Source organism: Zingiber officinale, chromosome 1B (assembly GCF_018446385.1).
Source record: "Zingiber officinale cultivar Zhangliang chromosome 1B, Zo_v1.1, whole genome shotgun sequence".
Lineage (NCBI taxonomy): Eukaryota > Viridiplantae > Streptophyta > Magnoliopsida > Zingiberales > Zingiberaceae > Zingiber > Zingiber officinale.
This window is the reverse complement of record NC_055986.1, coordinates 146,294,005-146,322,004: the sequence shown is the minus strand read 5'-3', so window position 1 is coordinate 146,322,004 and position 28,000 is coordinate 146,294,005. Positions and strand designations below refer to the sequence as shown.

The window sequence follows — 28,000 nt, the reverse complement described above, 5'->3', positions numbered from 1 at the left end:
AAAAGGCTAATTCAACAAAGATTCTCTTTGCTAAGAGCACTTGCTATCACTGCAAGTATGATTTCCTTTACAAATTCATATTATTTGATCTCAAAATACATCCTAAACTAAAATGCAACAATGTGAATGATTAACTAGCTTGCTAAAAGGATCAACTAACATTCTAATTCTAAATTGCAGGTGAATATTCACAAAACGTTCCTCTGCAAAGTTAAAGAAAGCTTGATATCATATATGGTAGAGCTCAAAGTACCTTTCCCTCTTGAAACAAATGCCTTCAAAATTTTCTCTGAACCACATATTTATCTTGCAGAAGAAATGATCTCTTCCTGCTTGCTCCAAAAGAAAAACTTTATGCAAGTGACACGGTAAGGATTTATCCAGAATGTCAAGGTAAATACATAGCAGAAAATTACCTATCGATGGATTTCCAAGCATTACTTAAAGGTTAAGTTGGTTAATTTGTAATACTCTTTGATACTGTGGATCTCTACTAGGTTTCACAAAATCTCTTCTTTGTAGAAATAAGCTGCAGGTGTTATAAAGATTGCTATCAATCATCTGCAAGGGAGCTGCCAGAGGATGTTGATTCTGCTGTGTCTTCCTCCACTGCAGCACTGCACCGAAAAACTTCGAGAAGTAGATCTTGCAATCTCTTTCTCATGCCAGAAGCATCTTCTGGCCGGAACCACTCGCTGCCAAACTATTCAAATCGAGTGCAAAAGATCTAGGTTATAAAAAAGTGCAAGTCACTGTAAAATCAGTTGGATATGCATCCCTACCATTGTTAAATCATTCTTTCTAAGCCTATCAGGAGCCTCTTCAATAAATTTCTCCATGAAATAAAGAACAAAAAGACCGCAGTCATACTCATTCTTCTGTTGGGGAACCTTGTACAAGAAAGCAGATAAAACAGTTATATATGTAATAACATATTATCAAATTTACAGGTCCAACACAAATTGCAAACAACGAATATCATCATCATTTATCAATAAGTGCTTGTCTAAACTATTTGAAATGCTAGTCCAAACTATTTAGAGTTGGCTATAAAAGTTGCAACAATAGGTATGTTTTATACAATTATCATTTTATAATTGACAACAATAAAAAAAGGCACCCTTTATTTTCAAAATAACAAAGAGAATGTCCTTGCTTTCATTGTTATCAAAGGACGTCCCGTCACCTACAAAATATGTCCTTTACATTTATACCCGTCTTTATCTTAATTTAAAGAAAAATGAGTTTTCATTGAAAATTTTCATTTTGGACAATTTAAGGCTAAAAAAGCTTCCTAATTCTGTGAATGCTCACTTTCTAAGAAATATTGACTATTTGCAGGTGGAGTTAGGAAAATTTTAACCTTAGATGAGCAGAAGTGACCAATTTCATTGAAATTGTCACTTTTTAGTTTTGAAGTTTCAAACATAAATTGCAATTATACGTGTTCAATCAAGGTGTAAATATTCTCTTGTGACAAGTCTAGAAAAGAAATTAGAATGACTTTTTGTTCAAATTAACAACAAAGCACAGTTTAATACTACCTACTAAATCAAGATAAAGAGAGGTGGGCAGACAAATGGCGGTGGGGCAGCTTTTTGATAATAATAAAAATAGGGATACCCATTTAAAGATTTTGAAAATAAAGGAGCTCTTTCATTATTTTTCCTTATAACAATCTGTATTATATATAAGAAAAACTAAACAATTGCCCACCTCTCATTATAATTATGTTTTTGGAATAATTCTAACTCTGCCAACTTGTAAGTTGGCCACCCTTTTATGAAATTTTAACTTTCACATGTAAAAAAGTAAATGATAAATATTAGATTTTTTCTTTTCAATTATCAATTTTATCTTCCTAGAAAACAAAAACTGAAAATAGAAAATTTTCATAAACCAAACAAGGTTGTCTATCTCAAATGTCTTTTATGTCAGCCAAATAACTCCTCTTCTAAAATTATAATAATTACAGTTGTCCTTGATGTCAGGTATATTACTCTTCTAAAATTATATGAAATGGATTTTTAGTGTGCATTTCTCAAATTAATAAGCCACATGTCAAGTTATTAATTACATCCTATCTTCCTAGAAAACATAAACTGAAAATAGAAAATTTTCACAAACCAAACAAGGTTGTCTATCTCAAATGTCTTTTATGTCAGCCAAATAACTCCTCTTCTAAAATTATAATAATCACAGTTGCCATTTATGTCAGTTATATCACTCTTCTAAAATTATATGAAATGGATTTTTAGTGTGCATTTCTCAAATTAATAAGTCACATGTCAAGTTATTAATTACATCCTTTTTCCTGCAATTTTAAAAGGGCTCTCTAAATTACAAGAGGATGAACATAATCTCAGCCTAAGGCCTTAAAGAATAAATACTCAAAATTATGATTTTGAAGAAAGGATTTTCTTGTATAAATGCAACTGATAATGAGTAATCTTATGAAATAACAAAATAATAACAATAAAACGGAGACACTAAACTATGCAACAACCCAACCGAAAAATTATTATGAGACAGAATTCAAATTCATGGCTCGTATATTTTTGGTCAAATGCTTTCTATTATGGGAAAGATTAGGGTATTTTAGCCTAGGTATTCCCCTCTATCTATGTTTATATTCAAAAAGGTGAAACTACGAATAGATCCCTACTATTTACAATTAGCTCCTTGCCACATTTGAACTAATAGCAAGTATTTATCTCAGCTCTGTCACAGATAAGTGCTCTACACACCAAACTAGAAACATCAGAAATCATATGGATGCAATTATTCACCAGAGAGGCAGAGAAGAAAAAAACAGCTAAAGAAATAGAGCTAGCTTGCTAAGCAGAGGCTTACTGTAATTTTCTTGTTGCTAATGTTCTGTGGAAGATGTCTCCATATCTCTTCTGAAATTGGAAGATCTAGACAAGAATTTTGATTCATGCAATTCCATTCTTCTATCAAATATCTGAAATTAATAGCTTTGTATCAGGTTTATTGAGAAGGACAATGTAGACAAAGCATGTAATTTACAAATGTCCTGCCTCGCATTTTCAATGAAACATTTGTCTATTAAAAGTGAAAAGTTTCAGGGTTTCCCTGATCAAATTAGATAAACACTCGTGTTAAGTATGCAAACCAGTTTACATAAAATAACTTTTAAAATAAGAAGAAGAAAAAACTCATACTATTGACATTTGCCAGTAGTGAAACAGACAATTCAATAAGTATTAATCCGAACATCTAGCTGCTGTCTCTGGAGGATTTTGACCATTTGCTGTGAGTTAGATCCATTAAGAGTTTATATAATTATATTGAACTACTTGCAGAATCATTTTGTATGTATAAAAAAATTAGGCGAAAATTTTAACAGGTCTCAGGGGAGAATGAAGATTCAAATGGCTGGTGCTCAGATTTTACAAAATGATTAGATCATTTCAAGTCAAAAGTTGTTTGTTTATCGTCATCACTTGCAGAAACATGACATGCAAATGTTACCAATTCAATGGATAAATTTTCATAAATAGCATTGGAAGGGATATTTGCAGACAACTTACCTATCGATGACATCAAATATGGAACAACTATTGTGAATGCCTAATGAGTCCAAATGAAGCACAACAGGACCTGATTCATCTTCTTTTGCAGGTATACATATAACCACCAAACTCCAATGCAAACTGTTTAAGAAACAAATTAGTTGAAAAAACCAGAAAGAAATCAAAGGCAACATACTCTTTAACCAATAATGCAAGTCATGAGTATTTCATAACATTACACATAAAGAAGCGATCACCAAGAGAATAAACAGTAAAAAAAACTAAGATATTTTCATGTACTATATGGGAAGATATAATACAATGAAATGTTAAGCATGACTACCTCTTACCATAAGGTTAACAAAATGAGGATAGAAATGCTCAAATGCATATTCACTGAATGTTGGGAAAGTAAATTAGTTTGCCTGCCTACACAAGTCTGATTTTCAATTAAGTTCTACATTTAAGATTGCCATAATTTGGCTTTCAGGGTTACATGGAAAATTTTAGAAAAGAAAGGTGTTAACATAGCATATATTGAATTAATTAAGGATATGTACAAGGATGTAATGACAAAAATAAAGGCTTCATGCGGATTAACCAAAGTGTTTCTCATAAAGATAGGATTACATTAACGATTAACTCTAAGTCTGTATCTTTTTACACTAATCATAAACAAACTCACTAGGCACATCAAAGACACGATACCATAATGCATATTATTTGCAGATGAGATTGTTTTATTAGATGAGATTAAATTTAGTAAAATAAAAACAGAATATATGAAATTTAAATTTAGCAATATTAGACGTAATGACGAACCAATCATGGCCGGTCCCAAACCTAGATAAACGAGGAGTTGTGTTAGTACTGCAAATACCCCATGGTAATTTTGATGTAATCAACCAAATCAAGTTAGATCATGTTGTTGTTTAACCCCTGTGTCTATGTGTGCAGGAACTTAGAAGAACAAGAAGATGAGCAAAAAACGCAGCTAGCGAGAAGGACGGCATGGGAGAGAGTCGACGGGCTCGGTGCATTCGAGGGGCGAGCCGCTACAAAAGAGTACGTTGACGGACGAGAAGGAAGCCCGCACCTTTTATGAGGGATAAGAAGCCGGAGCGGAAGCTTGCTCGAGGAGAAAAGAAGTTGAATTGCCTTATGGAAGACGTCTTCCACGGTTTGGAAGGCGCCTTCAATAAACAGTGCGAAGGCACCTTCAGGCCATGGAAGGCGCCTTCCATAAATAGTGCAAATGTGCTTTCCCAATGACCTAGATAAAATTGTCACACTGGAGGTGCCTTCCACCCCATGGAAGGCGCCTTCTAGCCGCGAATAGAATTTTCCAAGGGTTATAAAAAGACCCTTGGAGCTAAGAATAATTGAACAACTCTTGTATTCATTTCCTAGCACATTTCTAAGCGTTCAACGAGTGTAATAGGCTTCTCCGCTTACACGAAGGAGATCAGTGCTTTCTTTTGTCTTGGATTAACAACCACCTAGGTTGTAACCACGTATCTCCTTAGTGTCTTTAATTTATTAGTTGTTTAATTTCCTTTTTATAAGTGTGCTACTAATCTGAATTGAAAAATCGAGAAGAGTTTTTGTTATATTTTTCAACAAGCAATTCACCCCCCTCTTGCCGGCCTAACCTGTTCCAACAAATACTAGGTTGTTCCCCGGAAGGAACACGTTGCAGGATCCGACTGTAACATCTCGGCAGGGACCACTACATTTCTAGAACTCAGGTGTATTGCTAACTATACTCTTGCCGGCCTAACCTGTTCCAACAAATACTAGGTTGTTCCCCGGAAGGAACACGTTGCAGGATCCGACTGTAACATCTCGGCAGGGACCACTACATTTCTAGAACTCAGGTGTATTGCTAACTATACAAAAGTTCACGTTACAAGTTCCACTATAATGTGTCGGCAAGGACCGTTACATCTCCATGAGAACTTGTGTGTAATACTAAATAGGCCCGAGTTCTTACATCATAGGTTGGATAAGAACAAATAATCTAATATTTGGAACATGGAACGTAAGCACCCTCATTAGTAAATCAATGGAGGTAATAGATACAATGATTAGAAGAAGAATTAGTATTTTGTGTGTACACGAGATAAAATGGGTAAGCAAGCAGACAAAACTGATAGAGAATTCGGTTTTTAAGTTATGGTACATAGGAAAGCGTAAAGCAAAAAATGGAATGAGTATTATTGTAGATAGTTTGTTAAAAGGATGAAATTGTAGGAGTAGTTAGAAAAAGGGATAGAATTATAGTCCTTAAAATAGTAGTGACGAAGAAACTATGAACATATTTAGCGTATATGCACCGCAAGTCGGATTAGATGAAGCTATCAAATCACGAATAATATATGAGGAATACAAGAGGGTACATGGGGGTTATGAGTTTGGATAGAGAAATGAGGAAAGGAAAACTATATTAAATTTTGCAATAATATATGGCCTTATATTAACTAATACGTTTTTTTAATAAAAGAGAATGAACACTTAATTACGTTCAAAAGTGAGAATAATAAATTACAAATTAACTTTCTTATGGTTAAGAAGAAGGATAGAAAGATTTATAAAAATTACAAGGTCATCCCTGAAGAAAGCTTAACTACCCATCATAGGTTAGTAGTATTAGATATACGCCTCAAATATTATATCAATAGGAAAAAAAATATACGACTCTTAGAATTAAGTGATGGAAATTAAAGGATGGGAAACAAAATATATTTAAGGAGAAGGTAAGAGTACAAACATTAGGTGAAATATATGGTGATTCTAATACGACATAGGATAAGGTGATATCAAAATTACAAATAGTAGCTAAAAATATACTCGGTGAGTCAAAGGGGCATGTATCACTAAGTAAGGAATCTTAGTGGTGGAAAGAGAAAGTACAAAAGAAAGTGAAGAAAAAACAAATAGCTGATAAAAAATTTATATATTTGTAAGAACGAGAAAAACTTAAAAAAATATATATAACAGTCAAGAAAGAAGCTAAGAGTAGTGAATGAAGCAAAAAATGAAACTTTTGAACGATTATATCAAAAATTAGATTAAAAAAAGGGGAAAGTGACATTTATAGATTACCTAAAATGAAAGAAAGGAAGACAAGAGATTTTATCAAAATAAAATATATTAAAGATGAATGTAATACGGTACTAGTAAATGATCGAGAAATAAAAGAGCGGTGGAAGAGATATTTTTAACAACTTTTTAATAAAGATTTAAATGACCAACTTAACTTAGGTAATTTAAGTAAATGAAATGAGTATAGAATTTTTATCGTAGAATTCAAACTTCAGAAGTAGAACAAGCTCTAAACGATATGCAAAATGGAAAAGTCATTAGACCAGATAATATTCTGATAAAGGTATGGAAGTGCATAGAGAAACAAGGTATTGAATGACTTATAAAATTATTTAACATGATATTGAAAATGAAAAAAAATGTCTGATTAATTCAGGGTAAGTACTCTAGTTCCCTTATATAAGAACAAGGGAGATGTACAAAATTTTGCAAACTATAGGGTATTAAGCTAATGAGTTATACCGTGAAAATTTGAGAAAAAGTAATAGAAAAAAAATTAAGGAGAGACCACGGTGACTTAAAATCAATTTGGATTCATACATGGAAGATTGACAATAGAAGTTATACATTTTCTTAGACAACTAATTGAAAACATCAGTATTCATTGACTTAGAAAAAGTTCATGATAGAATCCAAGAGAAATTATATGCAGAATTCTAGAAAAGAGAGGTGTTAGCGTAACATTTATTGAACTAATTAAGAATATGGACGAGGATGTAACAATTATAGTAAAGACTTCAGATGAAGTAACTGAAGCATTTCCAATAAAGATAGGGTTATATCAAAGATCAGCTCTAAGTCCTTATCTTTTTACACTAATTATGGGTAAACTCACTGAACACATTTAAGACATAGTACCATAATGCGTATTGTTTGCAAATGATATTATTTTGTTAAATGAAATACATGAAGGGGTAAATGCTAAACTAGAATCTTGGTGGGAACCACTAGAAGAGAAAGGGTAAATGCTAAACTAGAATCTTGGTGGGAACCACAAGTTAAAAAATTTTGTCGATCGTATCAACTTGTAATACATAGAGACATAAGTTGTCCAAATTTTTTAAAATAATACATGTATATATATAGATAAAAATACATAACATATATAAGTATGTTAATTAACCTAAATCCATACTTCCATATATATATATATATATATATATATAAACCATACGATACAAAATGTACAACATATCAAAATCGACATTAATCACCAATGTAAAATAAAAGATCCAAAAAATGCATATAATTTAGTTCTTTTGACTTACCAACTAAATGTAAATTGACACTTACAAGGTACCAAACAAAAAAATTACTTTATAAAAGTATTTTGCATTCACAAGAACTAATCTTATGTGAGGGCGAAAACATTATAAAGCCTCTAAGAAAGGGGCCAGTGCAAGTAATAATTAGGGTAATTTATTTGATTTGCTTTAACTAACACTAGTTCCATCCAATGTTTCATTTTTTGGATAAATTGCTACAAACAACAAAAGACAAGCATCGGTTAAATTGGTACTTTTGCATCTCAAGTAATCACATGTCTTGACAATGTTATTTTTACTTCATCCAATGACAATAATAAACATTCAATAGTCAAAATGATGTTGTTTATCGAAGTTCCATTTCTTTATTCAATATCATGATACCATACGATAGTTGTTATTAAAAACTTGTTATTTACCAAGATAAATTTAAAATATCACAAGTAACACATTCTCTTGAAGAACATGCAAGAGAATAAATGATTTTGCTGCAAAAGACCTTACTTTCCGTGGACAGGAACAAATATGTAGGACTTTTCAAATATGTTAACACCTTTCCACCATCTTCTCAATTTTGCAAAACATGCCTTGTCAGCCTGTTAAATAAGAAAATGTGATTAGTTTTTGACTTGTTATTAATCTTATGAGTCAAGGTCAATATATGTCAAATAGGCATATGAAATGTAGCTTTAATAATAAAAAAAGAAACAAGAGAATAGTTAAGAACGACATAAAACTCCTGAACTTTAGAAATATGAACTATTTTTCAATGAGATATTAGTGAACTTATTGTTAACATATATAGAGACACAAGGAAGCAATAATAGTGTGCCATATCTCAGAATTCTTTCAGTGGACTCTGTCTATATTAAAGACTAAAATAAATACACAGATGAACAAAAGTGAAACACTGATATACTAACAAATTTTATTTGTACCTAATGAAACAAGAAAAAAATCAGAATTGAAGGAAAATAAAAGAGTTATGGACAAAGCATAAAGCAACTAGTACAATGCAATATCAAAAAGAAAATATTTTCTTAGGGGGAAAGAGGAATTTCAACGTGTTAAAATAAATTATCATCACCAAGTTGTGTTAGTTTACGTCCCTCCATTTGAATCTGAAACAAGAAATTAGAAAAGGGAAAAAAACTTCATTAATGATGATATTACAATGGTGGTCTGAATCTCCGAGTCTATATTGAGATGGGGATATTTGATAAAAAATCATTAAGAATCTCCTTCAGTAACGACACATTCCCTGTGAAACAGATATCTCCCACTTAATCTCCAGGCTCAGAAAACATAACAATGAATTCTAGCAATTCCAAGTTTCAACTATAGTTGGACTCCATCAGAAGGAAATAGAAGTCGGTTATCTTAAGTACGATTACAAAAATATACCCTGTATGAAACAGCTTCTCCAAGTTTCTTGTAGAAGTAGGTGCTGAAGAAATGATAATCACCTCCTGGTCTATTGACTGCAGACTCTGGCCTTTGCAAATACCTAAAACAAGAAAGCATTGGTCACCACATGCCACATAGAGGTTTGAATGATAAACTATATGTACAAAGACTATAACACTAGTAAAATTTAAATACAGTAAATCAAATTTTATTTTATAAATGGAGGGGAGCATTGGTGCAACGTTAAAGTTGCTACCACATGACCTGGAGCCCATGAGTTCAAGTTGTGGAAACAACCTCTTGCAAAGCACAAAATGTTCTACATGGAGACCGAGGCAGCCGCCTTGGAGAGAGGCGAGCATCAACCACACCGCTTTTGCCATATGCAGTCAAAGATGAGGCAAGATTGGTGGGCAAGGCAGCGCGCGAGGCGGCCGAGGCGCATGAACTAGCCGAGGCGATGGGACAACAAAATTTAAAAAACCGTACTCCCTTTCAAAACATAAATAACTCCACAACCCAAGTCACCCACAACTCACCTCCTTCCATTTAGAACCGCCACTAAATTAGCTTTAATATATTTCTAGTCATGGACTGAAATTTCAAGCCGTAGCCGTTTCGCCAACTACATTCATTCGGCCCCCGAACCGACACCGACACAAGCACGCCTCCGGTGTCGGCATGCTCGGACGTGTCGACGAGCCTGACAATAGGCCCGAAAGTGTCACCTGAGCCCAACGACGAGCTCGAAAGCGTCACTCGAGACCGCCGACGAGCCCAAAGAAATAGACTTAATTAAAGTCTAATAAAATTATCCTATTAATTTAATTAATATATTTTATATTTAAAAAATACTAAAACTATATCAGTACAGCATGATATGATATCGAAATTAAATCATTCCAATCCAGGACTGAAAACTCGACACGGCTCAAAATTTTAAATCATATTTCTAGTAAGTTCTTTTTCTAACTTTTTATCTTTTATTTAATTATTGAAAATTAATTGCAGAAAATGAGAGAAAACCAGAAGTGGAATTGAAGCGAAAGTTTAGTGATATCGTTTAGGATTATGGAGAGTTGAATTGCAAAGAAACAAGAGATTGGATCACATGCAAATTGTGCAAGAGGCTTGTTATGAGAGAAGTTTATTGAATAAAGCATCATATTGCGGATATTGTAGGACAAGTTGAAGCATGTTGTAAAGCATCCGATGAAGACAAAAAAAAAGTAAGCTTATCTTGAAAATAGCATGATCAAGAAGAAATGGTGGAAAAATTAAAAGAAAAGAGGGTGAAAGTAAATATAGGTGTCGTGTTGATGCAAAGAATGATGAATGTCACGTGGAGAGAGATTCTTCTAAAAAGAAGTCAAAGCACTCGGGGCCTATTGATAAGTGGGCATCCGTAATCGATCCAACAAAGGCAAGACGATAAAACATGAAAGATGAATTGAAGTTAAAGTTTACAAATGACATACATGAGTACCTTGCAAGATGGATTTATGAGGCAGGAATTTTTTGTCATGCAATTGACAATCAAAGCTTTAGACAATTTGTAGAGGCGTTTGGCCAATTCGGCCCGGGCTACAAACCTTCAAGACAATATCTTCTAAGAGAGATACTTTTGAAACAAGAAGCTGAAAGGGCCAAATTATCTCCACAAAAGCATGAAGAAGAGTGGATGAAAAAAAGATGTTCAATTATAACCGATGCATGGACGGATCGCAAGAGGAAAAGCATTATGAATTTATGTGTTAATTGCAAACTAGGCATTTTATTCCTTGGTTCTATTGAAGAATTCATGGAAGCACACCGAGGTTTGCATCTTTGAGTTTATGGAAAAATACCTCAATGAAATTGGTCCTCAACATGTTGTTCAAGTTGTGACGAACAATGCAACAAATAATATGGCGGTGGAAGAGTTGTTGAAGGTTGCATAACCTCAAATTTTTTTGAACTCTTGTGTGACTCGTATAGTCAACCTTATGCTTAAAGCAATTAAAAAGCTACCCAAGTTTAGCGGAATTCTTGAGAAAGCAAAGACCCTAACAATATTCATCTATGCACATTATAAAACTTTGGCTATTGTTAGGAAATATACCAAGAAGGAGGACATTGTGAGGCCCAGGGTGACTAGATTTGCTACTTTATTTTTTACCTTGGAAATTCTCAAAGGCGAGAAAGATCAATTGAGACTTATGCTTACATCTGAGAAGTGGAGCAAAATAAAATCAAGTAGTGTGAAGGGGAAAGCAGCGGAGGCGACAGTAACAACTATCTCTTTTTGGAAAGGTGTTTTTTTTTTACTTTGAATGTTTTCACCCCTTTAGTGAAAGTTTTACACCTTGTTGACGATGACATGAGTGCACTTAAACAAGCCAAGGAAAAGATTAGAAAGACTTTCAATAAAGAAGAAAATGTCACCCCTTTAAAGAGTATTGATGCGAAGTCTAAAGTAGATTTAACAGTCCTTTGCATATATTGTTTACTTGTTGAATCTAATTTTTTACTTAAAAGATTCAAGCATACAAAATAACACCAATGTTATGAATGAGTTCTTGAATTGTCTTGAGAGTAAATCTAGAAACTTTGTAAGAAAAATGGCATTCGAGGCATATGAGAAGGTGGATATGTAGCATGACTTTGATTTGAGTACATCTCTTTCCTTTATTTCTATTGACTAACATACATATCTTTTTTACCTTTTTTTTGGTTTATTATTTTTTTGCCTTTTTACTTTTTTAAGTTGGATGGTGGTCCAATTATGATGGTGACTTACAAAAAATGACAATGAGATTTCTATCTTTGCCAAGTAGTAAGTACCCCGGGATAGTTTTGATGTGGTCAACCGAGTTAAGTTAGGTCTTGTTTGTGTTTGATGCCTTGTGTCTAAGTGTGTAGGAACTTAGGAGCACAAGAAGTTGAGCGAAAGACGTAGCGAACGAGAAGGATGGCACGGGAAAGGAGCCGATGGGCTCTATGCATCCGAGGGACGAGAAGGAAGAGTACACTAGCGAATGAGAAGTACGTGCGTGGTGCTTCCAAAGGACGAGAAGCCGAAGCGGAAGTTTGCTCGAGAAGAAAGTCGGAAGATGGGTTCGGGTGAGCCCAATTCCAAATGGTCAAAATCACCCACACGAAGCTACTGGAGAAAGGCGTCTTCAAGCTCATGGAAGGCTCCTTCGAGCCCTCACAGAAGGCCCTTCAATGACCATTAGCCGAAGATAAAATTTTATCTTCGGCAATAAAACTTGTCTAATTGAAGGCGCCTTGGATCATCTTAGAGGCATTTTCAAGCCACGGATAAGATTTTTCAGAGCTATAAAAAGGCCCTTGGAACTAGGAATTAAAGAACAACTGAACTACAAATCCTGTATTCATTTTCCTAGTCTTTTGTAAGCTTAAAAGTATGTAACAGGCTACTCCACCTTCAATGAAGGAGTATTTTCTAGTGGAGCTTTCTTCAACGCCTTGGATTAACAATCACCTACGTTGTAACCAAGTAAACAACCGTCTTACTTTCTTTAGTTGTTTAATTTCTTTCTATTTGTTTTAATCGTGTTATCCAACTAAATTGAAAAATCGAGAAAGGGATTATTTCTATTTTTGCAAGCAATTCACCTTCTCTTGCCGGCTGCATGGGACCAACAAGTAGTCCATCGGGATGTGAAAGAAATTGGAACCAATTTGAAAGAGTAAGTAGTAATTTATAAATTATGTTATCTATCCTTTCTTTTTATTAGTTTTTAATAATTTTCTAACTATTTAGATACATACCAAGAAAAGGAATAGGCTTGAGACATCAACATTGAATTATCTTCTATATGTCAAATTCAACGTCAATCTTATGAAGAAGAAGAGTAAAAGAGAAATGGATAGAGATTTGCTTCTATCCTCTCAAGCTAGTGAAGCTAAAAGTTGACTTGTTGATGGTGATGATGAAGATGAGGTGGAGCTAGGTTCGGGACTTACTTGGAGAATGGTGGCAGAGGCCTCAGGAGCGGATGAAGTGCTACAACCAAGGAAGAGCGCAAGGAACATCCCCATTAGAGAACTTGATGAGGATTTCGTTACAACGGAGGAAGAAAATGAAGATGTTGATTTTGAGTCCAATGATGAGAGGATCATGAATGTAGTTGATGGTGCATTTGTAGATGATCTATAAGATTAGTTATGGTTAGTCTAGTCCTTATTGGCTTGTTGTCGTGTTGGATTGAAACTTTGAATTTTAAACTTAGGTTTTTGGTAAAAGTAATGATACTACCTTTTTAGTATTAATGTAGTGATGAATTTTTATTAATTCTCTTGTTAGTTGCATTTATATATTTATTTGTACTTAATATAAATTGCATTGTATGAAGATTATTTATACATAAACATAAAGAATAATGACTATTTATAATATTATATATAAAACATAGTAAAAAAAATTCAACCACCTACGCGACCGAGGTGGTAGGCAGTCACTGACTGCCCCGCCACCATCTACCGTACAATAGATCCTTCTCCGGGACCGTGCATTAGGAGTTTTATACACCGGCCTACCCTCTTTATTGCTCTACCTCCAAACATGATTAATTAACATGTTTAATCGAATTAACTTGTTTAACTATTATATAAAACACTACATTGACTAAACTGACAAAATAAATAGCCAAACATAATTAAAATGCATCCTAGAATAAATATTAATAAGTATCCAAGTTACAAGGAGACACAGATGAGCTGAATAATCAGCTAAAGACAAAAGAGAGAAAAAGAGAAACAAAATCAAGTCCCATTAAATGAAGAAACGCCAAATGAATTCTATATCAATATCAACAACCAGTTAAATCAAAATAAAAAAAGTCAATAAGTATAAATTAATTTGCAAGAAAAATAACAACAAAGTTTCCTTTTTCTATTCTTAAGAGATGACTACAAACTAACTCGCAAGAAAAATAACCACCGTTAAATTTTCAAAAAAAAACTTTCTTATTCTAAAGAGATGTATTACTTATTACTTTACAAAGGTTTCTTGCTAGATACGATACTGTTGTTAATACTTGATATACATAGACATTAAATGTAGGGAAAAGTAAAAGAAAAAAGCACCTTATCTTCAGATATTCAACTTTTGAAGGTCAAATGGTTTAATGAAACTCTACTTCCGAGCAAAATTATCAAGGAAGTTACTTACTGAATATAAAAGTTCATTATGGGAGATGATAAATAGGATTCTGGATCTAGACATTGTATATCTGCAATTGAAAGCTCAACAGATTCAGGATCATCCCTGTTGTACAATAATAAACAAGTAAGAATTTGCAGATAACATTGAGCCCAATATTTTATATGTTCAATTAATCATAGAGAAACACCTTGAAGGATAGTAAATCTTCCTCTTCTTCCTAAGCAAAATGGGTACGGTTAGCAAGATGTACTATAACAAAGAAATATTTAGGTTGAGAGAGAGAAAGAAAAGTTCCGCAGCATGTTTACCATTTGCCAGTATCACATCCCGTTGGATGTGCAGAATGAACTTCTTCATCCAACATGACAACTTCACGAACCTGTTTAGAGAATGACAAAAAGATAACTCCAGTCTGCGTTCTTACTCTGAAACTGTTAATCACAAAAGTTGGTAGAAATAGTTTTACAAAACATCTTCTCCAATTCCAATCATATTTCTGAACCATGCATCCTAGCAAATCACACTACAGGTAAGTGTAACTATGGTTTTTAAACTGGTTCCAGTGCAGGTTTGGTAGCTGGGAAGAAGATTACGGTCAGGATACCATGTGTTGGGATAAAGTGGTACGAGAATCCCCGGCTCCTACTCCACACAGCCTAAGATCCAAGATCAACCCCGGTAACAATGCTATCTTTTTCCTATTCGGATAGCTTCTAGAGGCAGATAAACCTCTTACAATCTTTGTTCTTATAGCAATACACAAACAAAACAAAATACACAAGCAAATACAACAATAGAAATAACAATGAATGAAAGAACACTTTAGAAAACTAGAAGGCTTATTGTTTCATTTTTGTAGGTTGCTCATATAAACACTAGAATGCAGCAGCACTTCTCTGGGATTCATTGTTAGTAGATAGATGCCAAAACTTCCTCAAAATCTCCTCTTATAGAGATGTTTGTTCAATCCTTAAAAACCACAAACTAGTCGATTGATTACAATTGGCTTATGACAGATTCATCTACATCACAACCGGTTCTTCTGCAGTTGACTAATCAAAATCAACTTGACCAGTTCACTTGGATCGCAGCCATTCCCACTGTTGATTATTTCATTAATCGATTGTTTATGCTTTATCATGCACCGGATGGTCCTTTTTTGATTGTTTATGCTTTATAATAGATTTCTTCAGATAAAATCATGACCAAATCTTTTAGATCACTAATTCAAATTCTGTTGACTATACGTAGTCAACAGTCATATGTAGGGGTATCAAAAATGGACCCTACGCGTCAACCGGACCCGAATTGACCCGAAAAATATCGGATTAGGGTTGGGGGTTTTCGAATTCAAGTTGGATTCGGGTTGAGGGTTTTTGAGTTGGTTTATGTTCAGGTTGGATTTTCATTGACTGAATTAAGATTTAGGAATTATTTTGAGATTAAATCAAATTTTATTTTAAAAATTAAGATATTTTATGTACATAAATAGTATAATGTTAGTATAACAATGATGAAATATTGAGATAAAATTGAAGAATTATAGAGAAGTAACAAAAAAAAATTTTTTTTTTTGGGTCGAGCGGGTTATTCGGGTTATCCAGGTTCGGGTTCAAGTTTCAAGTTTTTGAGTTCGAGTCAGATTCGGATTAAGATTTTTTTGTAAGATTTTTGCTTTGATCCAAATCCTGAACCCACCTGACCACCCAAATTAGCACCATAGTCATCTGCTAGTTGGAGTTAGAGGTGCAAATGAGTCAAGTCGCTTGCGAGTAGCTCGATCAAAGCTCGACTCGAGCTCGGAGTTGACCGAGATCGAGAAGAGCTCGAGCCAGCTCATTTAATATTCAAGCCGATCTCGAGCCCATTTAATACTGTCTCGATGGCTCGTCGAGCCTGTTCGAGTCAGGTTAGTTCAATATTCTATTTTAAAAAAAGACAGCCCGGTGCACGAAGCTCCGGTCATGCGGGATCCCGGGGAAAGATCCATTGTACGCAGCCATACCCTGCTTTTTGGAAGAGGTTGTTTCTAGGATTCGAACCTGTGACCTTTAGGTCACAAAGCAACAACTTTACCGTTGCACCAAGGATCCCCTTCCCTAATTCAATATTCTAATATTTAAAATAATTACTACTTTAAAAAAAAATTAAATTGACGAGGTGTTTGTGGCTAAAGGGTTTCATTGGGTTTGTCGGTGGTTGAAGGTTCGAAACCCAGCCTGCACAACCTTTTTTCATTTTAATTCAATATTTCGAGCCGAGCTCGAGCCCATGATTAGATGGTCGGGCCAAGCTTAAGCTCAAATTTACAAACTCGCTCGAGCCGAGCCTCTTTAATTTTCTCTAGCTCGAGCTGACCCAAGCTCGAGCTCAGCTCGGCTCATTTGTACTCCTAGTTGGAGCATTTGCCGACTGCTAATTCTCATCAATCAACTACTCTTATCTCTTGAATGATTTATCAAACAACTAGTTGGACCTCATTAATGATTACAATAAAAAATTTATCTAGGTTCTTGTCATTGATATTTCAGCCTAAATTGACTACCTAGTCAACTCGACAATTAGTCAACTTATACTTTGACTTTTTTGAAAAAATATTTATTTTGCACACTAGGAGGCTCAAATCTGTGACCTCAGGGTTGAGAGCCCTACATTTCAGTTACTAAGCTAGACAACCTATTACTCAAACAAGCCTAGTATTTGGACTTCTCATACTAAGAAACTCCTCGTCTCTGAGACTTCATCTATTGCTTAGTACGCGACCTCAGCCTACCATGTCTTCCCCTTCCCAGCCTCATCACAGAAACTTCTACTTGTCTAGCCTCACTATCAGAACTTCCTTTTGCCCAATCTTATCAACAAGACTTTCACTTGCTCAAAATCCCCTCCTCTAGAACTTCCACTACTTAGGACTTCCACTTCTCTAGAGTTTACTCCTCCAAGACTTCTACATATCACTAGAGTTCATTCTTTTAAGACTTACACATGCGACCTCTTAGGACTTCCTAATGCTTTCTATTGTCAAATATCTAGTTAACCTTGACCCACTTGACTTCCTATCAACTAAATATCGATCAACCTAAACCCACTTGGACTTCTCCCTTGCCCATTCCCTATTAGACTTTCGACTTTTGCCAATAGTTGTTGGTCTTTTAACCAATGCCAAATGATTAATCTATCTAACCCACTTGGACCTCTCCAATCACTTAACATATTTAAGCATATTGTTCAAAAATCAAAACCCTAGACCATCGTCGACCTTCACTAAAAGACGATTGCATTGATAATCTATCCCCTTTTTATATTTGACAATATATTTAAGTTAGGTTTAACCATTGCTCAACTTCCCATATCCTATGCACAAAACCTGAATGATGTTTCTTAACGGAAACCAATCCTTGGTCCAAGGCCAGCTCAAGGCACTAAGGTCTATGCCTAAAGCCCCTATATATTGAGGCCCACTATATATATATTAAAAAATATATAATTATTATTTTAGAAATATATGTTTGGATGGGAAATATTTAAAATTATCTTTTTAAATAAGTTTGGATGGTAAATATTTATAGATCAAAGTTAAAATTGATCGTTTTTTATTTTTTACAAATCAAAGTTAGAATTGATTTATAATTTAAAATTTTTAACTATTAAAGTTAGATTTGGTTGGTAATTTATTTTTTATTAAAATTTAATCCATAATTTTTTTATCGATAAAAAGTTAATTTACCATCAAAATTAAATTTGAATAATAAATTAAAAATATTTATTGATTATACTTATTAGTAATTGATATTTTTTTTTTATAAAACCACTTTTAAAAGTAAAAAACATAATTAATATTGTACTATTATTTCTCTCTAAAGTTTTTTTTCTTTCTTTTTTTGCTCCTTCATTATCATTTTTATACCGTTATTATTGTGCCCTTGCTCCTCTACAGGTTTTATACGGACTATTTTTTTTTTGTAATTCATCTTTGATGTTTATTATCTAAATAAATTTGATTAATAATATATCGAAGTTAAAATTAATAAAAAGACAGCTCGATGCTCGAAGCTCCCACCAATGCGGGATCATGAGGAAGAGTATATTGTACTTATTCTTCTTTACAAGAGACTATATCCGCTACCCGAACATGTTATCTCTAAGTCACATAGTAGCAATTTTACCATTATGTCAAGACTTCCCTTTATCGAAGTTAAAATTGTTCAATAAAAAAAAAATTAAATAGCAATTAAAATGCATATTAATAGTATTACAATAATTTACTACTTGTTGCCAAATTAGTTAGTATTTTTAATATTTTATTGGCAACATTTAACTTTATTTATTTAATTAAAAATATTCATTAGACAAATATATTATTTTTTAACAAATTATTCTTGAAAGTTTAACATAAAAGCATTTTTATTTTTTCAATTTTACCAATGTTCTAGGCACCGCCTAAGCAGGAGGCGGACCTCAACCGCACCGTCTTGAACTACACTGCCTTATGTTTAGGCAGCGGTAAAACGTTTTTGATTTAGACTCGGGTGACGCGTCATCGGGTTCGGGCGATGCGTTCGAGCACGCGCGACGGGTCTGGACTCGTCGTCGGGCCCAAGCGATGCGTCCAAACGCGTCGCATCCAACGACACGTCCAACGCCCAAACATCGAAGTCGATTGCCGAATAGAATAAGTTTTTTTTTAACTTAGGATTTAATTGAAACTATAGATTAATAATTTTAATCATGATTGAGATAATTTAAATAAGTTTAATTATTATCATTTTAATTTAATATATATATTTAAAAATTATTGTTATTTATTTTTTAAAAAAATATTTAGATTAACTTTTTTATTTTTAGTTAATATATTTTATGGTATTTTTAAAAAAAATTTATCCTTTATTTAAGTTTTTATTCTTTAGTTAATATATTATTTAATTATGTATAAATATAGTAAAAAAATTCAACAGCCTAGGCGACCGAGCCGGTAGGCGGTCATTGACCATATCGCCACTGCCTACCGCGATTTATAATATTGGATTTTACTAATAAAGAAATGAGCTTCGACACAAGATAAAGTTGTTGTGTGACCTAGTTGGTCATGACTTCAAATTGTGAAAACAATCTTCTATAATGTACAAAACTGTCCTTTTAAATTTTATTAATAAAATTAAATATCTCTAATAATATTTTATATAAAAATATATTTAAAAAATTAAGTCGTTCAAGTTTTTTACTGCCTAGTGCCTCTAGAATTGTTGAGGCGGTGCTGCCTTGGTCAACGCTTGACAATATGTTTACAATCAAAAACTAATCTAGTTGGTGCAATCTGCCCTTAGTCAAAGTTAACAAATCAAAGGTTGACCATGATCTAAGATTTTGATGTTTGAGCAATATGTTTGAATATGTTAATGGTTGTAGAAGTAAGTGGGTGAGACACTTGCATGGGTTAAAAGACTAATAGGTGTTGGCAGAAGTCAAAATTATAATATGGAGTTGGCAAGGGAGAAGTTAAGTTAAGGTTGACGGAACACTTAGTTGATAGGAAGTCCAAATGGGTAAGGTTGAGCCAACACTTAGACAATAGGAAGCATTGGGAAGTCATAACAAATCGTGGAAAACTGAATGTTGGACACATGTGGAAGTCTTGCAGCTGTAGAAGTCTAAGTGAACTCTAGGCAAGTGGAAGTCCTAGAGCAAGTGGAAATTCTAGCCTCAAGGCTGGGCAAAAGGAAGTCCTAGTTGTGAGGCTGGTAGTGAGAATGGGCAAGTGGAAGTTCTGAACTAGGCAATGAGAAGACTTGGTAAGCCGAGGTCAGCAAGATACTCGGCAATAGGTAGAAAGAGACAAGGAGTTTCTTGGCATGAGAAGACCTAGTAGGTTAAGACACTAGCCAAGGTTAAAGTCTAAACAATATGTTTAAAAACTCTGTTTAATCAATAAGCTATCTATATCAGTGGATAGAATGCAAAGCTCTCAACCTTGAGGTTGCGGATTTAAGCCTCATGGATATGCAAAATAAACTTTTTTTCAAGAAAGTCAAGGTATCAATCAACTAATCATCAAGTCGATTAGGTAGTCGACTTGGGATGAAATGACAACGAATAAATATAGTATTGTGATGATTAAATAGGATATGTATTGAAGATATTAGATAACTCTTGAAACATTCATTTGATGAATTGTTCAAGAAATAAGAGCAGTCGACTGATAAAAATTCACAATCGTTCAAGAGATAAGGGCAGTCGACTGATAAAAATTCACAATCCACTAATCTAGTCAGCAGATGACAAAGTCAACAAAAGACATAGTCAACATATGACATAGTCCGATTATGATTTAATATGGAGCACTTGATTGATAAAGCATACACGATTGACTAATGATACAACTGACATAGGGAACAATTGCGATCTAGGTGAAATGGTCAAGTTGATCTAGATTAGTCAACTGATGATACAGTCAATAAAAGAGTCCGTTATAATCCAAATGAATTAGTCATGAGCTAATTTGAATTAGTCGAATGTCTACAATTTTTCAAAATTGAACAAAAGCTCTATAAGAGAAGGTTTCAGGGATGTTTTGGCATCTATCTACTATCAATGAATCGCAAAAAAGTGTTGTTGCATATTAGTGTTTCTATGAGCAATCTACAACAATCGAACATCAAGCAATCTCGTTTTGTAAAATGTTCTTTCGTTCATTGTTATTTCTATTGTTGTATTTACCTGTGTATTTTATTGTGTTTATTTACTACTATAAGAGGAAGAACTATAATAGGTTTCTTCGCCTCTAGAAGATATTCAAATAGGAGAAAAGGTAGCGGTGTTATCGGGTCAAACCACCCAAGGGTCATAGGCCATGTAGTATGAACCGAGAATTTTTTGAACCACATAAAATTGTGGTATTGTGTATCTATTTCATTTGCTTACATTTCTATATTTTTACTTTTTTTTTTATTTTCACTACGTACTAACAATTTTGTAAAAAAGCAAAATTGAACAAAATATCACAATCAGCACACTCATATTCACCCCCTTTAGTCGAACACCAACGAGCATCAATTTGAAGGAAGCAAGTTAGCCCATTTTTGGATGATGATGGAAGATGTTATTTAAAACTTGTGTAATATTTAATGTAGTAGCTCAACACTACAATGAATTGTAGGACGGGCATAAATTTGCCTTGCCTAAACAAACTTAGATGATCAATCCACTCTGATGGACAAACTTAGAGCCTTGAAGCTGTGAATACTCTCTTGATCTCTCAAATTCAGTATACGGCATCTTAGAGTTCTCCCAATCTTCAGCTTACTGCATACCATCCACGGGAGGTTCTAAAATGAACCAACACTGACCAAGACTATCAAGTCCTGTCTATGACAATAGTTACATGCAACTCTATCGATCATTTATGAGCATTGTGGATATATCAGATAATTTCTCACTTTATCATATTTTGAAGTTTCACCAAATGCTCTCACATTAGTAAAATTTCCATTTTATCCTTTGTTTAATAACTTCATATCTCTTAGAATTCCCAATTTTTGTAAAATTAACTACTTTTTGAACATGTTGCTTTCTAACAGCTTGATACTCCAATCCATTAAACATGGCAGATTGTACCATAGTGTTCTGAAACTTTCCTTTTTGCCTAAGAATGGCACAAGAAATTGACAATCGCGGAAGACTTGAAAAAATTCGTCTCTATTTTGACTATCCATTTTTTAACAAATTAATTACTTCAAGTTTTTTTTATATTAAATAAAATTTTCTTCAGTGATTATCTACCCCTACCTCCTTTCACTAATCAACTCAACTCTTTTAACCATAAATCACTCAAATAGCTTTGGCAGGAAGAAGAATAAATTGTGTGATCAAACAAGATTTACAATAACATTTTATTATAAACATCAAAACCTAATTGCCTATATACAATACTAGAATCAGTTCAAGTTAATTAGTTGAAAGAGATGTGAGGTAGCAATCAAATATAAACACATATTTGCCTCATTTATGAAAATGGTAGTTTAGTGGATCAACGATAATAGCAGGACATAAAACAAATATTCTAAATAGCGGCCGAGACAACCGCATAGGGAGGTGGACATCAACTGCACTGCCTTTGTCCTAGGCGGTGCTTTAGGCGACCGCAAGCGAGGCCGGTGAGGTTAGTGAGGTGGCGCGCGAGGCAGCCAAGGCAGTGGGTCCGGACGTGTTGCGCGAGCCCGGCCACAAGTCCCACATAACTGTGCAAGCCCAAATGCATCGTCGAAGATCGGAGATGGGCCTAGACGTGTTGCTCGAGCCCGACGACGAGCCCGAATGTGTCGCCCAAGCTTGGCAACAAGACCGAACGCATCGCTCGAGCTTGGCGAATATACATATATAATATTTTTTTACTTTTTTATTTTTAATTCAACGCCTAGACACCGCTAGGAGACTGAGACGGTAGGCAGTCGCTAACCACCCTACCACCGCCTATCGCCATCTACAACATTGAAATAAATAAAAGAAAAACAACTTAATAGACCACATATATCAAAGAAAATGAAATAAATGCAGAGTTGCCAAAAAGAGAGATTAAGCACCAGTTGATATGAAGAAGTGCACTGACCTTGAACATCCTTGCCATTGAGTTCCCACCTCCTGAGTCGATAAGCCTAGGAAAAGATCGTGACCAATAATTAGATTATCATCGACAGAAACATTTGTAGAATATTAGTGACCACTGGCATCTTCAATGCAACTTTCAAGTTTCCATAATAGAGCAAGCAAAAATAAAGTAACTTACATTGTACTTATGTCATCCATTACATATTTCAGTAAATCCCCACTTAATTGGATATGGAACAGGTTTATATTCAGATCTAAGTCAAAGAAAACTAGGATTGAGCTAAGCAATCAAGGCATGATGACCACTATAGCGTCCAGATAAAGTCCGTGAATTGGCTGAGGCGCTCTCCTACTTGTCAAAGTGCTCCAAATAACTTACAAAGGAAGAATAATAGAGTGGAATGTTAGTGGTTCTCTGATTCAAGAGTTCAATCCCTTTTCCAAATCCCAATCCATGGGGTGGATATTAAGAAAATTTCAAGAGGAGCACATTAGCCGTCTGGGAAAATTTGACTACGACATGTGCTAGTTCCCTTTTCCTTGGCTTAATACTAGGAGGCTGCTATACACCTTTGTTCTATGGGTGTACTATGATTTGTCAAGTTGTTCGCTAGAGATGGTGTAAGCAGCGCTTCTAATGTGTGTATTAACAATATACAGATCCCGAGATCATAAAGCATTTTGTTTAATGTATTATAACTTGATTTGGTATAGTACGGACATGTACTTAGACGACCAATAAATACTCCAATTATGCAATGTGAAACTATGACAAATGTGCATATCAAATGAGGAAAAGAAAGATAAAAAAAAAGACTTCGTTAACAACAATAAAAAAAATAAAATTTATTTAAATATAAATGATGATATAGTATGAGATAAAGCCCAATGAGATAGAAGAATCCATATAGACAACCCCACCCAGTGGGATAAGGCTGGGTTGTTGTTGAATTACAACTTGGTATGGCTCCATTAATGAAATTAAAGATAAAGAAGGGAGTGCCTACTTCCTGATACATGATGCATAAAATGAGCTTTCAAAAGCCTAAGAGTCAAAAAGAACAATATGCTACAACAAAGTACAAGGGAAAACATAGCTTGGAGAATTCAAATAAAAGAAAATTTAGATATTCATTTAAAAAATAAAAAAAGGATAGCCCGATGCACGAAGCTCCCACCATGCGGAGTCCCGGGGAAGGATCTATTGTACACAACCTTACCCTACTTTTTGCAAGAGGCTGTTTCCAGGATTCGAACTAGTAACCTTTTGATCACAAAGCAACAGCTTTACCGTTGTGCCAAGGCTCCCCTTCTTAAATATTCATTTAAGCAAGACAAAAAAAATCTGTTTTTTGTTTATACATTATCTAGAATATCACTTGGACTTTAAAGGGTTAAAATTCTTATGAAACAATAAGTGTACACAATAAGGTTCTTCAGTGCATAAGCCTATTATGTGGCATAGCTGCTTATTCGTTGATTTCCTAAAACATTGTCATGCATCAAATTGTGCATACATGCTTATCTAAATAGTGTACTAGAAGTAGAATGAGGAGTTAGTAGCCATCAGGCAATGGCGACATATCTTTCAAATGGTACACAAATGGAAAGTGATGTAATTAAAAGGAATTGGAATCAAATAAGGATATGAGAATTCTCTCATTCTTGGAGATTTGTGTCTTTCCCCATGTCGGTTATTGAAGATTCGTGGATTCCCTTCTTCAACAAGCTCTCTTTATCCAACCAGTCATCACCCATGAAATCCAATCCAGTTTCCAATTTCACTCAATTCAGAAGTATTCTTCCAGAACATAGAATGAGTTAATAACAGCAATCAGATTAAAGTAACATGAAATGAAAGCATCACAATACTATGGTTTTTGCACAGATCTTCTCGATAAAGTCCTAGGAATATCGAAGTTGATATAATACAAGAATACATGAGAGCGATGCATGTATAAGTTTACCAAAAGGTCAATGAAAACTTACTAGTTACCTTTGATTGCCAGAACACGTTTTCCTTCTATTACAAGACAGACTGCAAGATTTGAAGATCCTAGAATCACTATTCGAGAATCTCAAATCTTTCTCGGATGAGTTCCTAGCAGAAAGGGAAGGAGTTTGCTGACGAGAAACATTAGGTGGCTGTGAGGATGATACTGCAATTTGATGTCCTCTCCCACATGTTTTTAACTCACATTTTTTGGAAACTTTGCCCTTGTCTTGACTGGCAATCTTTGTACCTTTACTGCATGCTACAACTGCCTGAAGAAAGAACATGAAAATTCCAGTGTGAACAAAGTTATACAAACATAACCAAATTACCAAAAAGAGATAGTTACCTGGTCCTCTAACTTCTCCGATGAAGACTGTGAAAAAGGTTCTGACGTTGTGGTATCTGCATGATAATGTGCAACAGTACCTGATAGCTTATTATTGTTAAGCAAGTCTATGCACATCAAATAACCATAATATTTATTATTGTGGAGTTCAGAATATAACTGCTTAATCCACTAGATAAAGATTCCATATTAGAATGACAAATTTACTCTTGTGTAAAGTAAGAACTTAAACAATGGGACTGAACTCTGAAGAATCCAACTACTTAGGCAGTCACTTTTCTTGTTTATCGCATGTTCTTTGGATTTAATTATCAGAAAATCATCATTAGCATTCAAGCTATGTGGCGCATTGTTCTGCTTATCTTCGAAAATTGGTTATTCATACTACTCAAGGACAACTAGTAGTTTAGTATAAATGTCGGAATGTCATTAGCCAAAGACAATACTTAAAGTAGTTGCTAATCAGAATCAACCACTGCAAAATCAACGTTCAAGAAAAGGAATAACACCACACCATAAACCATAAATTTGGTTTATGGTTGTTTATTTTGAACGACAGTTTCCTCCAATGGTTCCCTAATTTCCTTGATGGAATTTCTACTAATTTTTCTAAGTACTAAACATATCTAACATGTTTTTAAATCCAAGAAGCGATAATGAGTGTGTCCATCATACTACTTGACATTGCGTATGATGCGTTCTCCTATTTTTGAATTAGCATAAGTATGGCAAATAATTTAGTATCTAGAAACATATAAGTGGTAGGTTTATAAACACACTATTTTGTTATTGTCAAAACTATCTACCTTCTTGGGCTCTGCTTTACTTTACCAGTTCAAACATTCTATAGATTATATGTTATAATAGCTTTGACCTGAACATATACGAATCAATAGTTTCTGTAATGTCTCTTGACAATAGAATTAACTATAGAAGCCAACAGCAGAACTTGTACCCTAAAGAGGATTTCTTTCAGCATGTAGCATATTGGAAAGTAGCAGTATATGCGTGCTTCATGCTTGTTGAAATGCAATGTATCAAAGATGAGAAAAAGAGCAGAAACTCTTATTTGACAGTCTCTATCTCTAAATTTAGCATGTCAATTTGCAGGATGCTAAGATTATGTGCAACTTCAAAACTTGATGCAAAATAAACATGACATTATAGTCCAATCAAATGCCTGAATAATATCACAACTACCAAAGGCGTCATGAGGGTGCTTCATGATAGCAAATAATAGTATTGTAATAAAAAATGAATAAGTGCCAAATAATTGAGCTACTCCAATTTAGAATGGTTTTCCTAATTATTTATACAAGTCTTGAGTTTTACCTGAGGGATTACTGTTAGTTAATTGAGAAAGACTACAGCAGGCTCCAACACCCTGTAACAAATATAACAGTAACAGGTAAGGTCAAGTTTATTGTATTAGAGGCAATCAAATCTCCTAAAGTGATGAATGAAATTTTGCTGAATTTTGCCCCTTTCAAATTTAAACAAAAAAAATGCCACTCGTTGAAGCATTGCAACTATCAACGTCTATCCACATCTCGGCTTCTTTTATGGATTTTATTACTATGTTATGACCTTCCTATTAATTCGCTACAGCATAATTCTCTTTAGCTCCTAGCTATTGGGTGGTGTTGTTCGGTATTGCAACTGATTTTGGATAAACAGGAGAAAAAACATTCCCAAGTGTATCTTTTCCTCAAAGACTCAATCTGCTCCTACATGATCATGAATTTGAGTGTTCCTTCCTAATCTTTGCCTCAATTTATTTTTTAGTTTAGGTATTTTTTTCCCCTTCTGATGCAAATTCTCATTGCTGATATTTCGCTGGACCTTCTTTAGCCAACAATCTCACCATTCCTATCTTAGAATTTTGTGGGAGAAAAAAAGTTTTTTGTCTTATTTAAACCCTTCATTTAATTTTACCATCAAAGTAGTTCTTTTCAAAAAAAAATTTGTATTTTCCATTAAAAAACTAACTTTGAGCCTCTACGATTATAAGTTCATTCAAACCCTAAACCATTCTCTCAATTGGAATGTATGCTGTCAGATTCTCGATTCAAGACTCTATGTGCATAAAATAAATCTCTATTACTCAACCAAGTATCATCCCGTATCTACCTCCACCCTCACACCGTCGGACAAGCCAGACAACCATCAACCTACCTTGGAAGAGACCACAAGCTTCCTCCGATTCCTCTCCGACTGCAACTCCCGGAGGTTAATCCTCAACTTATCGCCTCGATCGGCAAGCCGGTTCGCAAAGCCTGACGAGATTAGGCTCATCAACCGCTGGATTTTCTCCTCTAGGGCGTGATCGGAGAACTCGGAGAGGTTTGAGTCATCGGCCATCGGTGCCTTCCTCGAGCCAGAAACAGCCAGAAAAGTATCGATCTCCGGCGGCGGTACGTCGCCACCGCCCATTCAGATCTGAACGCCTTCGCGATCGATCACGACGATCGCGACGAGTTCGACGGCTTCTGGGGTTTGCGCTCCGAATGGGACGGGAATATTCTCAACTTATTTTACCCTACTGGAAATTAATGGATATCCTTGCCTATT

At 34.5% G+C, this 28,000-nt stretch overlaps 1 protein-coding gene across 4 annotated transcripts; it reads right to left on the bottom strand.

Moving 5' to 3' along the window:
* Positions 1-10: 10 nt before the first annotated feature.
* On the bottom strand, positions 11-27,991 carry LOC121984075 (ubiquitin-like-specific protease 1D). Of its 4 annotated transcripts, none has more exons than XR_006112770.1 (15): positions 27,605-27,990; positions 26,762-26,813; positions 25,430-25,509; positions 25,084-25,352; positions 23,089-23,134; positions 14,795-14,865; positions 14,674-14,703; positions 14,493-14,588; positions 9,311-9,413; positions 8,411-8,502; positions 3,555-3,677; positions 2,854-2,965; positions 783-890; positions 417-703; positions 11-350 (listed from the first exon to the last, which is right to left on the bottom strand). XR_006112770.1 is itself a non-coding variant. In XM_042536870.1 (14 exons), exons 1-14 carry the CDS (start codon positions 27,860-27,862, stop codon positions 554-556), a joined length of 1,566 nt encoding a protein of 521 aa, XP_042392804.1. In that variant the 5' UTR covers positions 27,863-27,991; the 3' UTR covers positions 11-553. The 4 variants fall into 4 exon arrangements, 2 of the variants coding, with proteins under 2 accessions (XP_042392804.1, XP_042392790.1); XR_006112767.1 differs by having other exon boundaries at positions 11-329; XM_042536870.1 differs by having other exon boundaries at positions 11-703; positions 25,430-25,485; positions 27,605-27,991.
* Positions 27,992-28,000: the final 9 nt, after the last annotated feature.

Bases quoted from the DNA above. Each gene is read 5' to 3' on its own strand.
- LOC121984075 (XM_042536856.1), bottom strand. From the start codon at position 27,862: ATGGGCGGTGGCGACGTACCGCCGCCGGAGATCGATACTTTTCTGGCT. The intron at 14,866-23,088 runs GTCAGTGCACTT...TTCTCTAAACAG, and splicing joins CAATGGCAAGGATGTTCAAG to GTTCGTGAAGTTGTCATGTT. The intron at 14,704-14,794 runs GTAAACATGCTG...CATTTTGCTTAG, and splicing joins GGATGTGATACTGGCAAATG to GAAGAAGAGGAAGATTTACT.